The sequence below is a fragment of the Dermochelys coriacea genome, chromosome 8, assembly GCF_009764565.3.
Source record: "Dermochelys coriacea isolate rDerCor1 chromosome 8, rDerCor1.pri.v4, whole genome shotgun sequence".
Classification (NCBI taxonomy): Eukaryota; Metazoa; Chordata; order Testudines; family Dermochelyidae; genus Dermochelys; species Dermochelys coriacea.
Genome location: NC_050075.1, coordinates 93,097,489 through 93,111,027, shown reverse-complemented (window position 1 = coordinate 93,111,027; position 13,539 = coordinate 93,097,489). Strand labels below are relative to the sequence as shown.

General features: G+C 43.6%; 1 protein-coding gene and 1 pseudogene across 1 annotated transcript in view; both read right to left on the bottom strand.

Annotated features, from left to right (window-relative positions):
- The window catches only part of LOC119860090, a 28,842-nt pseudogene extending 28,038 nt beyond the window's left edge, over nt 1–804 (bottom strand).
- Nucleotides 805–7,845: 7,041 nt separating this feature from the next.
- C8H1orf87 (chromosome 8 C1orf87 homolog) overlaps nt 7,846–13,539 on the bottom strand; it is a 30,836-nt gene continuing 25,142 nt past the window's right edge. Inside the window, 4 exon segments of the mRNA XM_043490930.1 lie at nt 7,846–8,394; nt 10,482–10,519; nt 10,521–10,678; nt 13,486–13,529. Of these exon segments, the coding sequence (XP_043346865.1) occupies nt 8,234–8,394; nt 10,482–10,519; nt 10,521–10,678; nt 13,486–13,529 (401 nt within the window). The 3' untranslated portion in view covers nt 7,846–8,233.

The window sequence follows — 13,539 nt, the reverse complement described above, 5'->3', positions numbered from 1 at the left end:
CTGAGCTAGACGGGGTCTTCACCTTGATGGTAATTTATTTTTAAGTTTTAAAATGATCCTAAACAGGGCACAACTCACCCCCTGCGGCGCCTCCTGCTAGTGTTAGGGAATTAGCGCTTCGAGCCTCCAGAACGTTCTCTGCAGGCCAGTGTCCCACTTGCCACTGGCCCATGTCCCTCCCAGACCCCGGTGCCCCTTTTTGTCCAGGGTACTGCCCCCTGGTGGGGCCCCAAAGTCTCTGGGTCTCCCCCTCCCAGGGGAACCCCCACCCACTATCCCCACCCCACCTCAGTCTGTGGCTACTGCCCAGTCACCATCTAGCCCCCATTCACTAAGGAAGACTACAGTATATAAGCCAGTCATCACAGGCAAGGGGGATTTGGACCTGCTGCCTCTGCCTACCTTTGGGCTGCCCCCTGCAACCCCAGTACATATTTTTGGCCTTCCACTAGGCCTGCAGGGGGGGGAAGAGGGGGTAGGTTCTAGGCCAGAGCTCCCCAGCTTCTTTGGCCTCCCCCCAATCCTGCTCCACTCCAAGTACCTTCTCAAGCTCCCCAACAGCCAGAGAAGACTGTCTGCTCCTAGTCCACTGCCTTCTTATAAGGGCCAGCTGAGCCCTGATTGGGACATGGCCACAGCTGAGCCTGCTTCCCCCAATCAGCCTGGAAACTGCTTGCTCCCAGCCACAGCCCTCTCCTGTGCTGTTTTACACCCTTTAAGGCCAGAGCAGGTGAGCACCCTGCTACAGATCCATTCCAGCTTGCCTTGCACTACTAGAATCTCTGAATGGACTGGCAAGGTCATTGTGTAACTACATCAAAGCAATTAAAAACCCACTGGGTTATGCTGAGATCACATCATTGGCATAAAATTGCCCTGGAACTCGCCACAGGGGGTTATCCTGGTGAAGAGAGAACCTATGCTGGCATAACATTGGTGTAGCTGGGAGGAGAAGGAACATGGCTAGGATGCACCTACATCCTGCTGATTCCCAACTGCTCTGTTGGGCACTGAGAGCCTGGGGTAGCAGCAGAACAAGAACAATCTTCAGGCTCTGCTGATGTGGGCAAGGGAGCTAGCTCATTGCACTGCTGGCCCAGAAGTGGTGGAATTGTGACACACCATCCGACACTTCCTATGGCATGCTTCTCAGTCCTAGCCAGGAGGTGGCCAGACTCACTGTCCTTGAATAAATAGTTGGTTAGCTTGCCTAATCTTCATGCTTTCTTATGGCCTGTGTAACAAAGGGTGGCAAAAGATGCTCTTTTAAATTAAGTTAGCTCAGTTGAGATAGGGTAACATGATTGAAACCTCTGACCACCCTCAGCACAGGAGCACGCATCTGAACACACCTTAACACCTCTCCAGAGGTACGTTAGCTGGGCGTGTTGTAGCCAAGGCTCCCAGCAGATGCCCAACCATGCAGGGAGGACACCTTGTGGTGTCCTCTACTGTGTTTCCTCTAAGGAGGCAGAACATTACCAGTGGCCCTTAAGGGCTCCAGCCAGCATTGCCCCTTGCTACAAGCTGTGGCCAGATGTCACAGCCAGATGGGAAGAATTATTTAACTGAGACAGAAGACATGAAAGGAAGGGGAAAATTAAACCAGCATTCTAGGCCCAGCTCTGCATTACTTGCCCACACAAAACTCCCATTCACTTCAATGAATCAGGCTCAACATATGCATTTAAGAGGTAGATAAACACCCTAGGTCAGAATAGAAACAAAACCATTACACAAAGAGATTTAAAAAAAAACCTGCCTTGTCACATACAATAGTCCGGGGGGGGGGAATATTCCTTTTCAGTCACCCCTTATACACAAGCTGAACAAGACCCTGAGACTTCAGGAACAGATGGGAAAATGGGACAAACAGATGGAAAACCTGTTTCTGGGGGGAATTTAAAGGAAAAAAAGGTCTATGTGTAAACTGGAGCTGCTTTGAATCAGTGTTTCAAAATTAGGGAGCTGAGACATCATACAATTCATAAGGGGTACGTAATTTCATGCCTTTTAGATGGATATAATGGCAGTTCTTTTAGGCAGGTTAATAATGTGTGTTTTTCAAACAGCCTATTTGCATTATTTATGTATATTTACATATTTATTCACATGGCTCCTTTGCAGTGCTTGTGGTCCATTTCTTATTCACTTCCTGGAGAAATAGCTTTCAGCCTTTTTATATCTTCATTATATAAAAACAAGAAGAAAAAAATGAACCTCAAAAAACTCAGAAATAGGGCCTGATTCTGCTGCCATTGAAGTCAATATTGACTTCCTACTGACAAAATGTAGGTCATCGGCAGGTTTCAGACCCTCAGCTCCACAACACAGACCTCTACTACTTGAACTAGTCAGGTAGTAGTAGTAGTAGGCTGTTATCCTCTACAACGGGGATGAGACACAATTTTGTCAGTGGGTTTTACAGCTATTTACTGAATGTAGAGGCTGAGGACTCCTTAGTTCTGTTCCAGGTTCTACAAGGGCATGTCCTTTTGTGGTTATAGGTGCTCCTACCCCTGTAACCCCAGCTTGCCTCTGTTCTCATCCACTGCACAGCCACACTGCCTTTTGCCTCCCTCTCCTGGCCCCCACTCCTATCCACCCCCTTCCCTGGCTCCTGATCCTCTCACTCCATTCCAGCCTCCTACACCACCCTGCTCCTGGGTGAGTTTCCTCAGGGACAGCAAAAGGCACATCCAGGGCAATCCCTCTGCTACATTTCACATCTCGGCTCTAAGTTAAGCAGGTGCTAAAGCTTCTCAACAAAACAGGTGTAAGAATAATTTTAACATGGGCAAGTAGTATATTTCTCCAAATCTCATTCTTGGAAATGGCTGACACATTGTAGCTTAACTCCCTCTTCCCCCCACCAACCTGCCTGGTTGGAAAATTTCAACACAAATGGTTAAAGTTACAAGCAACTGAAAACAGGGTCTTCTAATGGGAAGAGTTGGGCAGCTTTATATATATATATATATATATAGGTGATGCTACCAATTCCACCGATAATATGAGATACATTGATTCTTCCATTAAACCAGATCTGCCAGTGTACATATGTCTTTCTTTCCTTGAAATATATCAAAACAACAGTGTAAGGTTGTCAGATGAGCTAGTGTTACCTTCTGTTACTAAGAGGAGAGGGGCAGATGAAATCGTTTTAACTTCTGGTGATATAATTCTGCTAAACAGGATTAAGGCCCAGTCATAATCTGACCTGGTGAGATATAAAGCCAAATTGTACTCTTGGTTACCCCCAGTGTAATTCCATTAACTTCAGCGTAATTACTCCAGAGTTATATTGGGGCAACTGACAACCCATACGGAGCCTCTGAAGGTCCCGATCATCCGGTCATAGCCTACAGATCTCCCCTCTTGGGTGGATAATGAAAGCAACGAGTTGACATGAGGGCATATGAGTTAAGTATGCAAAAGCTACTTAGGTGTCGTGTGGATTTAAGAGTGTCTGAGCAGTGGTTTTAAAACTGTTAAATGTGCTGGATCCATGTGAAAGAGTTACCAGAGTTAAAAGGTGAAGCCCATATAATGCTCAAGCTCCCCCTCTCCCCCGCCAACTCCCCCAACAAAACATTTTGTTGTTGTTGTTCTTTGGTGTGTCACTTATTTTGGGTCACTTCTTTACAGGCAACCCAGGGCTTTTAAGGACTGTGTCCCATATCTGGGTCTTAGCAGATTGGCCCTGCACGGGCTTCTGTGACTTTAAAGCATCTTTAGCACATATGCTCCACATCAAAGGGGAGGGATGCCAAAGACTCATCTGCTAATGACAGAGAAAGAGAAGGAATTTGCTGTAGAGCCACATTTTTACACTTCGGCATTTATCCTTCAGCTGCAGAGGTCAGGGCCAGACCGGACGCTGACTGCCTCAATAGTGCAAGGTTTTTAGCTCAGAGGTTTCTGTTCAAACCCCTCTCTAGTTTTAGAAAATCCAAATTAGGCTCAGAAATGAAAAAAACAGAAACCTCCCCTTATGCACCCACATTTGAAATATGGGCTCAGGGTGCCAGTGAAATCTTGCCATCACTTTCTGAATAGCCCTGCGCAATGTGCAGATTCCTGCCCATTGAACTTCCCCCAGCAGTTTCAACTGGATATGGGATTCTTCATTCCCCATATAGCAAAAAAGACATTTCCAGAATGAATCAGACCAGTGGTCCATCTCCTGTCTCTGACAGTGGCCAAGACCAGCTGCTTCAGAAGAAGGCACAAAATATTGGAGAAGGAAGTGATTGAATGACCTGCCCACAAGGGAAGTCTCTTCCTAACTCTCAAAGCTTGGCTTATACCCTGAAGCACAGGAGTATATGTTTATAAGATGTTCTGTAGGGCTGCTAATCAGCTACTATCTTTCACCCCAGCCATGGCTACATTTCAATGGTGGGTAAAAGTAACTCGTGTGAAGTGCTTTGGAGGGTAAGGACTGCCCTAAAAATACTGGAGATGGCAGGGAAAGAGAGTGTGCAGCAAAATGAAAAGAATAGAAAATATTAGCATTAAAAATGGACATAAAATGGCCCTTTGATCTGTCAAGATGTGTCTGGTGTCTGCAGTCAAATCCTTCCTGAATAATGAAAAGGAGTACCCGTGGCACCTTAGAGACTAACAAATTTAATGTTTGTGATTGTAATTTGTAAACCCAATTTAAAAGCATTTACTATTTCCTACAGTGTGATCTAAATACCATCAATGAAGCAAGACACCAGTCTAAAGAGAGGCCTCGTTTAATGTTACAGGTGCTGCAGCCGATGACTTTGGTGGGAGTTGGATTGGGCTCAGTGATGATGAGCAAAAAGGAGAGAAATTAAGCAAAGTAATTCTTGTTTTCATGGCTGCACAATGCACACAAAAGTCAAGAGTCGTGAGGCCAAATGCCTGTGCAACTCTTCAAGGAACAGGGGTAAATGTGCCAAATGAAGCAGGAACTGGCTGCATGCAGCATGGATCATATACTTTAACAAGGCCTGATCCTGCACACCAGGTAGGGAGGGAGAAGGGGAAATAGAGGAAAGGATCTGTTGGGGGGCAGGAGGAAAAGGAGGTGCACCTGGGAAAAGGAATAAGAACAAATGAGGAGGGGGCACTGCTGTAGCCAGGAAGTGGAGAGATGAAATGGGGAAGAATGCAGGTCGTCCTACAGAGAACAGATGAAGTGAAAGGGAGTGAAGGGAGCTGGGTAGCCCCCTCCCCCACCAGTTGCAGCTGGGGTAAGAGCCGCTGTAATGCAACTGGTGGATAGAGCATAAAGCCTGCTGAGTTGTACAAGCTGCAGAGATGTTGGCCCCTGAAGTGTGAAAAGTGGGAGACGGAGATCTGTGGGAGCCTCAGACTTGTTATTTCTATGTTCAACTGTCTTAATTGCTATATGTCAGCTGCCTGTTAGAAGAAACTGTGTAACTGTGGCCTCCAGACTGGGAATTCACAGTGATTAATGGTCCTTCAGGGAGTGACTAACGAGGAAATGTTAGAAGTATATGAAAGATACAAACACCAGGTAGGGAGAGGAATCCCTTAGGATGGCCCAAGAGCCCTACAGTGTACACTAAGCAAGGAAAATGTAGGTTGGATATCAGGGAAAATTATTGAATGAGGAGATCTATGTGCCAGAGCAGCAGTTCTGAAACTGTGCGTCAGGACCCCAAAGTTGGTCGTGACCCCATTTTAATGGGGTCACCAGGGCCAGTTTTAGACTTGCTGGGACCTGATCCACCCTAACCAGGGGCAATGAGGCTTGGGCTGCAGCCCCCTCTGCTTCCACCTGGGGTGGCAGGGCTTGACCTGTGGCCCTCTTTCCCCCCCACCTGGGGAAGCAGGGCTCAGGGGTCGCAGTGCAGTAAAGTTTGCGATACCCTGAGCTAGAGCAATAATTTCCCAGCGCTTGAGACCCATCATCTGACCCATTAAACAAGACTGAGACAAAGAATGGAGAATAAAGTGTATGGGACAAACTGAGGCTGACATGATAATGGACTTTACCAGGGTGGTGTCGATCTCACATCTATCTTACACAGTGTAATTTTGTTACTGTCTGTAGAGCTACTCCTGATTTACACCAGTGTAATAAAGACCAGAATTAGGCTCTGGGGCCCCGATTTGTAAAGGTATTTAGGCATTGCTCCTCTCAGCAATATAAGGCCCAAGTGACTTAAATGGCTAAGTGCCTAAGTCACTTCTGAAAACGGGAATCTGCCATTTAAGTCACATAGACCTTGCAACGCAGAGCAGAACAATGCTTAAATGCCTTTAAAAGAATCTGGGCCTAGGTCTCTTCCACCTCTAATTTCTATGGGCCAGATTATGAACCCCTTCCTTATTGGAGAGCACTATCCACATGAGTCGTTGCAGAGGCTAAGATTGAGCAATAGGTTCACAGACTAGCCTGATTCCAAGCTTTCCCAAGGCTACACTGAGTGTCCGGCACTCAGACCTCTCCTGTACCGATACTCTATAAAGCAAAAAGACGAAACCTGTTTTTCAAAGTACACAACACAGAAACACAGGTAGACAATTGCTCAAGTGTAAGGTTTTAAAAAAACCTATTTCTCAGATAAGAACATCACATAGCTTCACAACAGAACATGTACATTTTCATACAAACTAGAGGTACTCCCCATGGGACAAGAACATCTGTGTTTTAAAGCAGGGAAGGTATAGTTACAATTGTAAATTCAGGGTCTAACATGGCTTTAGAACACTGAATATCAGACTTTACAATATATTGTGCATCCCAAGTAATTTCAATATTAGTAACTTCATTTCTTTCAGCTCTGAAAGAAAGGGTTTCTTTCAGTTCTGACCCACAAGCTTTTAGGCTAAGATGTTCAAAATCCCACTGGAATTGAATGAGAGTTGGGCACCTAACTCCCCTAAATTTATTTGAAAATCCCACCCTTTAATCTTAAATTTAAATGTCACACCCTAATAATAACACACATTAAACTTTATGCAGATAAAGAATGTTACTGTTAGATCCTGCCCTAGGAAACATCACACACTTCACCACCACGTTATGAATTAAGCAGAACAGCAGCTATGCAACCTGTTATTATGACTATCTATTTAGCACCATAGATGTGTAAGATGCTCTGAAGATTCCCCACCCCAAAGAGTTTACAATCTATGGGCATGATGCTGCAGCCGCTCACTACCAAGTCTAATGCATACTCCCAAAAGCACAGTATCCCACTGACTTCGGTGGAATATTCGTGGAATATGTGCTGACCTGACCCTGTAAAACGTCCCTCTTTGGTCTGGGCACTTAAACACATGCTTAACTTTCAGCATGTGTTTAAGTCCCATTGAAGTGAATGGGACTTAAGCATGTGCTTAAAGTTTACACCATGTACTTAAAGGTTTTCCTGAAATGAGGCCCATGCTAAGTAAGGTTTTCGGAATTTGTCCCTAGGGTAAAGACAAGAACAAGAACAGGAAACATCATTAGGGAGAGGGGTTGGGGTTGCAGAAGAGGAAGTTAGGGACAATAAAAACATTAAGGCACTTAGGTGAGTCTTCAGGGTCAGTTTTGGGTTATTTTCTGCAATGCTAATATATGAAGACTATAGTTTATAGGCCTGCTTGAATGACCTACAGTGGATGTGCTTAAAAAGTCTCAGTGGTTTGAAATAGTCTATCAGTTCTAGAGAGCGTTCTCAGTTATTAAGATGGAGAATTCCTTTAGAACCAGTAGAATCTTTCAAACAAGTGGATGTTCTTAAGAGTGACAACTTTCCCATTTTCTTGATTTAAAATCTCACTGAAATAATCTATCAATTTTATCACCATAATCAACAGAGATTGGGCCCAAATTTGAACATCTGGACAGTGTTCAAAATCCAGATGTAGCCCTTCATCCAAATATTGCTATCTTTATAATGAGTGGATCCAGAATTCCAATCCAGATATTCTCAGGCTTTGGGGTTAGAAGTCCAGAACTACATCAGTCTGTGAATTCTGAAGCTTGAGCTCATCTCTAAGTATCAGAGACAGAGCCCTGACTCTACATGGCCATTTAGTTTTATTTCAAACCCAGCAACTTTATTAACATTTCACTCAGGTATAAGATGCAGCTGTTTCTGTTTTTGCGTCCTCCTTTTTAGAGTATGGAAAGTTATTAACATGCTGTCGTAATTAGCACATCACCAATGTTCAGTTTGTGAGAAATTTGTCATTGGGTGAAAAACAGAATTCATGAGAATGGTACAGTAAGTATTTGTTACAACTCTATTAAATACTGCAGCAGCGGCTGCAATGGCATGTTTTCTCCAGAACAGAAGTTTCGGAAAGCTTGATCAATTTTCAGAGGACTCAGAGATAGATCATACATGAGGTTGTAATTGTGGATTAGACGCTTTGCTTTTTCCTTTTCCAGCATGCCTACATTTAAAAAAAAAAGACTTAAAAAAAAACCTGGTTCATTTTTCTACAGATTATCAACTCATTTCCTTCAGCAAAAATCAAACGCTTTGATGACTCTTGTTCCTTATTAGAATATGGTTCCCAAATACCATAAAAGTTATAGATTCCCCATTTATAGGAGGGTCAAAGAGGCATGAAAGAAGCCATCATAGTAAATTGTTACTTAGCGTGTACTCAAAGCATGTACTTCATTTTGCCAAAAAGCCAAAGTCCAGCAAACCAAAGAGGACTTTGGTAAAACCTGCAGAGCTCAGATATTGTGTGATGGGAGCCAGGTGAATATCCTGTTCCATCAGATAGAACTGATCGGACCCAAACAGACTGTACAGGGAAGAAACCTAAATGTTAGCACATTTGATCCAAACTCATCTTTGAGCACTGTGGAGTGTGATTCATATGAAGGTGGGGAAGTTACAGAAAGGTCTCATAGCAGACCAAGAGCATATGTTTAGCAAAAGACTAGGTGATTATAACATTCAAAAACCAGTTGGAGAACACTTCAATCTCTCTGGTCACTCGATCACAGACCTAAGAGTGGCTATCCTTCAACAAAAAAGCTTCAAAAACAGACTCCAAGGAGAGACTGCTGAATTGGAATTAATTTGCAAACTGGATACAATTAATTTAGGCTTGAATAGAGACTGGGAATGGATGAGTCATTACACAAAGTAAAACTATTTCCCCATGGTATTTCTCCCTCCCACCCCACCCCCCACTGTTCCTCTGATATTCTTGTTAACTGCTGGAATTAGCCTACCTTGCTTGTCACCATGAAAGGTTTTCCTCCTTTCCCCCCCCTGCTGCTGCTGATGGCTTATCTTAAGTGATCAATCTCCTTACAGTGTGTATGATAAACCCATTGTTTCATGTTCTCTGTGTGTGTGTATATAAATCTCTCTTCTGTTTTTTCCACCAAATGCATCCGATGAAGTGAGCTGTAGCTCACGAAAGCTTATGCTCTAATAAATTTGTTAGTCTCTAAGGTGCCACAAGTACTCCTTTTCTTTTTTAGAGAGCTCTATGGAGAGTCACAATATACTCCCTGGATAGGACATTATTGACTATTCAGAGCCAGGGAATAATCAACAAACAAACCACTGCGGACTGGTCACCAAAAGGGAACAGTTGAGTCCTCTTCTTTTCCTGCCCTGCCTAACTGTGCCAGTGAAATTCTTTTTTTACTGGGGGTGGGTGGGGAGGGGGGGTGTTTGTGTGACCAAAGGCAAAAGAGAGGTATGTTGTTATGTACAGTCTCTGTTATGATACAGTTATTGCCTGGCAAATATCTATACATTAATCCTGAGGACACTGGCTAAGCATCAGGTATTTAACAGCTTGGAGACTGGCCAGTTCTTAAACATTAAGGCTCAGCCAGGAGGGGAGGCTATGTTAGGAGGAGGCAGGCCTTTTGGGCACTAGGCAGTGTGGATGGGAATCTGTTACTGGTGCAAAACCCCTCTTGCCTACTGGCAACAACCCTTGTCCTCAGCCTGCCCACTTCACCCTGTTGTCAGTTCTTCAGCCCTCCCTCAAGCTGGGAACTAGCCAAGCAGCTAAGGGGATCTATCAGGAGGACATCTGGCTGGTGGAAGGGAGAAACTGCAATGGAGATGACAGCAGGTAGCTTGTAAAGCCAAAGGAGCCACATATGTGCACCCAAAAGCAGAATATGACCCTCCTGACTTTCAGACCCTTTCTTCTGGCTTCAATAGTCATTAATATTTTTCTTTTGAGATGTATTTATTCACAGGCATTCCTACAACAGTCACTGGCAGAATATTCAAGTGCACGCAACACTCATCTGACATTGGGCAGTATTATTATCTCTATTGTACATATAAGGAAAATAAGTCACAGAGACTTTCAGTGACTTGCCCAGTGTCATGCAAGTAGTTCATAGTGGAGCTGGGAATAGAACCCAGACTGACATCCCTCTGACTTCGAGTGTTTTAGAAAGTGAATTACTTTCAAAGAATAGCTCTGATCCCTTGCTCATGTGGGTGGTCCATTGAGTAAAGCCTACAGGCTGTCTTTTAAAACATTACCTGTGTTTTTTATATCACACAAATAAAGAGCTCTCTTGTTTTCTGAACCGGTCTATTCAGGCCTCCTGCTCTTCAGAGTCACTGAAGTCAGTCAGACTGGAGAAAGACTGGATCACTGGTCTTTCTTTTCCTTCAGTGGCAAGATAGTTTCGAGCCCAAGTCTTGTAAGCAAGAATTTCATGCTCTTTGGTGTTTTCCTGCAAAGGAAAGGTCTGAACAGTGTGAATCAAAGACTAACCATGAATAGTTTTCTGCAGAGGGAAGATAGAGTTGATCCCAGGAAGAGGAGAACTGAGGTACAACAGATCTCCCTAGGCTGGTGTGACGCAACCACAAGGCATTGCCCAACACAGTACACCCCTCCTTCTCAGTCTGACCATCCTTACTTGGAAGAAAAAATGTAACAAGGCCCATCGTTGCCCAGAACTCACTTAATGGGTTTTCTGATAACCAGCTTCCTCACTTCACTGGGACAGTTGCCAGTGCATTGCATTTTAATGATTAGCTACAGTGCATAGTTGGCACAACAGGTTATTTTCAAGCCTACTCACCATAGTTTAGAGCTGTGACCTGAAGACAGCCAGCATACATTTGCCAACTCTGTTCCCTTCCCTCATTTCCTGCCTCTTCCCTGGCTACTGAACATATTAGTCACATTCAGTTTTTTCTTTGACCACCCTCCCCGCACCCCATTTTAACAGTTCAGACAATGGCTGTTTTTAAAGTTATCTGTGAAATTCCTCTCTTTTCCTTCAGCAAATATTCCTCTGAATGGCAGAGTCTCATGATGCATGGCTAATTAGCATCCTGTTTCTACTAGGGGTGCCATAAAAGCAATTTGTTATGCTAGGAAGGTCCCCACTCACAGTAATCCATGATATGGTGCCAAGCGAAAGAATGAGGCCTACGGAGTAACTGGTAGCACTGTATGGGGTCTAAAGCAGTGGTTTCCTCCACATGAGAATTTTTTTCAGTCAATGGCGAGTGCAAAGAAAATTAAGTCCCTGCTGTTCAATCACAAGTCGCTACTAAGAAATTTAAATGGAAACGAAAGATTAAAACTATTAGCGACAGTGTCATGCTGGATAAATGGCAACCACAGAATATTTTTGTGTTTAAGGCAGCTATGAACACCACAGTCATGGGCTTGGTCTAGAGTTTTGTCTACCTCTGGAAATAGCCCGAACTCAGTCATTGCTGAAGCTGCACTTGTGCTGACCCCGCACATGTAGACAAGGAGGGGTTGGATTCAGTAACTGAGGTTGATTTCTGCCCAGTCAATAGCCTTTGTCTATGCTTCCAGGGTATGCACTGGTGTGCTGCACTGACTGCTGACCACCAAAGGCCGAGTCAGGGCAATTTCCAAGTCTGGATACCCTTAAGACATCCTCGTCAGCTGGTGGAGGCTTCAGCAGAAACACAGTCCAGCAAGTATTTACCCTCAAGGAATAATGGGCCAAAACTTTCAAACCTGGGAGTGTAAAGGTAGGCTCCTAAACCCACAGTGAAGTTTTTAAATATGGATTATGGAGCTTAAATCCCATTGAAATCACATTGATGTCCAAATATTAAATCACAAGGAAATTAAAAACAAAGCAACAAGAAAAATCCCTCATCCTGGGATGAAACCCAGTGACCCTGGAGCTCTCTGTCAATTGATAGTCACGAAGGGATGGGTTGAGGAAGTCGAGCTGTGATTACCCCATTTCTTACCAAGGGAGCAGGTATTTTTTCATAGATTCATCAATTCCAAGGCCAGCAGGGACCATTGTGATAATCTAGTCTGACCTGCTGTATTACACAGGCCAGGGAACTTCCCCAAAATAATTCCTAGAGCAGATCTTTTAGTAAAACATCCAATCTTGATTTAACAATTGTCAGTGATGGAGAATCCACCTTCACCCTTGGTAAGTTGTTCCATTGGTTAATTACCCGCATTGTTAACAATATATGCTTTCTTCCCACTCTGAATTCGTCTAGCTTTAGCTATCAGCCGTTAAACCATGTAGCATCACTGCACATTTCCACAACCTCATTTGCAATAGTAGTCAGAAGACAGCTCTCAAGCCAAGACTGAGGGGATTTTGTCATTATTTCCTTTCACGTGGGCTGCCAATATTGATATTATTTTCTGAAGTGTTTTACAGCAGGAAGCAAGTGTAGAGAGAGACTGGGTCACTTTTAATAATAATAAATAACAACAAAAATAGCTAGCTCTTATGTAGCACATTTTCAACAGTACATCTCAATTGTGCTAAATTCCTTAACTGAAAAACAATGTTTACATTTCTGTTGGAACCTTAAGGCAAAGTACTGGGAAAATAACAGTTTCTTCGAAATGGCTACCAGCAACAAAGGCTCTTCTCAATCCATTAGATTTACATTTCAAACCCTGTCATCTGTGGGTGAAGGTCATTATCTCTCACGCACAATGACCTTAAGACATTGACACTAACATCATGACCACTCCTTACTTTAATAAGAGCCAGTATATTGTTATTATCCATGTGGTCAGTTGCACCTAGCTGCAGCATGACAGAATTCCAATGGGAAAGTCAAAGATTCTAAATGCCTGTGCACCAGGCCCCAGAAAAGTAAGCTTCATATCAATGTTAAATGAGAACACAAAGGAAAGACTGGGGATGTCCTTTCTCATTAAGTCATAAGGCCCCAATTCACTAACTTGTGAAACTTTAAGCATGAAAGTCATTCCACTGAAGCCAACAGGAGTACTCATATGTTAAAGTTACACATGCACTTCGGTGCTTTGCGGGGCTGAGTTTTAGGGTATTGAGGCACAGGAAAAACCGTTAATGACTTCAGAAGGCACAGGATTTGGCTCATGCTGTTGACTGGATATTAATATTTGGTTTATTAATTAAGAAAAAACAAGTTACAGACTTGCCTTCTCTGTTGTAGAGACTGTTATATAAAAGATCATCTATAACATACCAACCAAAGATACTTATCAGCTATTTGGTTATATCCATTCTATTGAGCATACCAGATGGGCAGCCACATCATCGCGGATTTGCTCTTTGAATTCCCCTAAAATGGA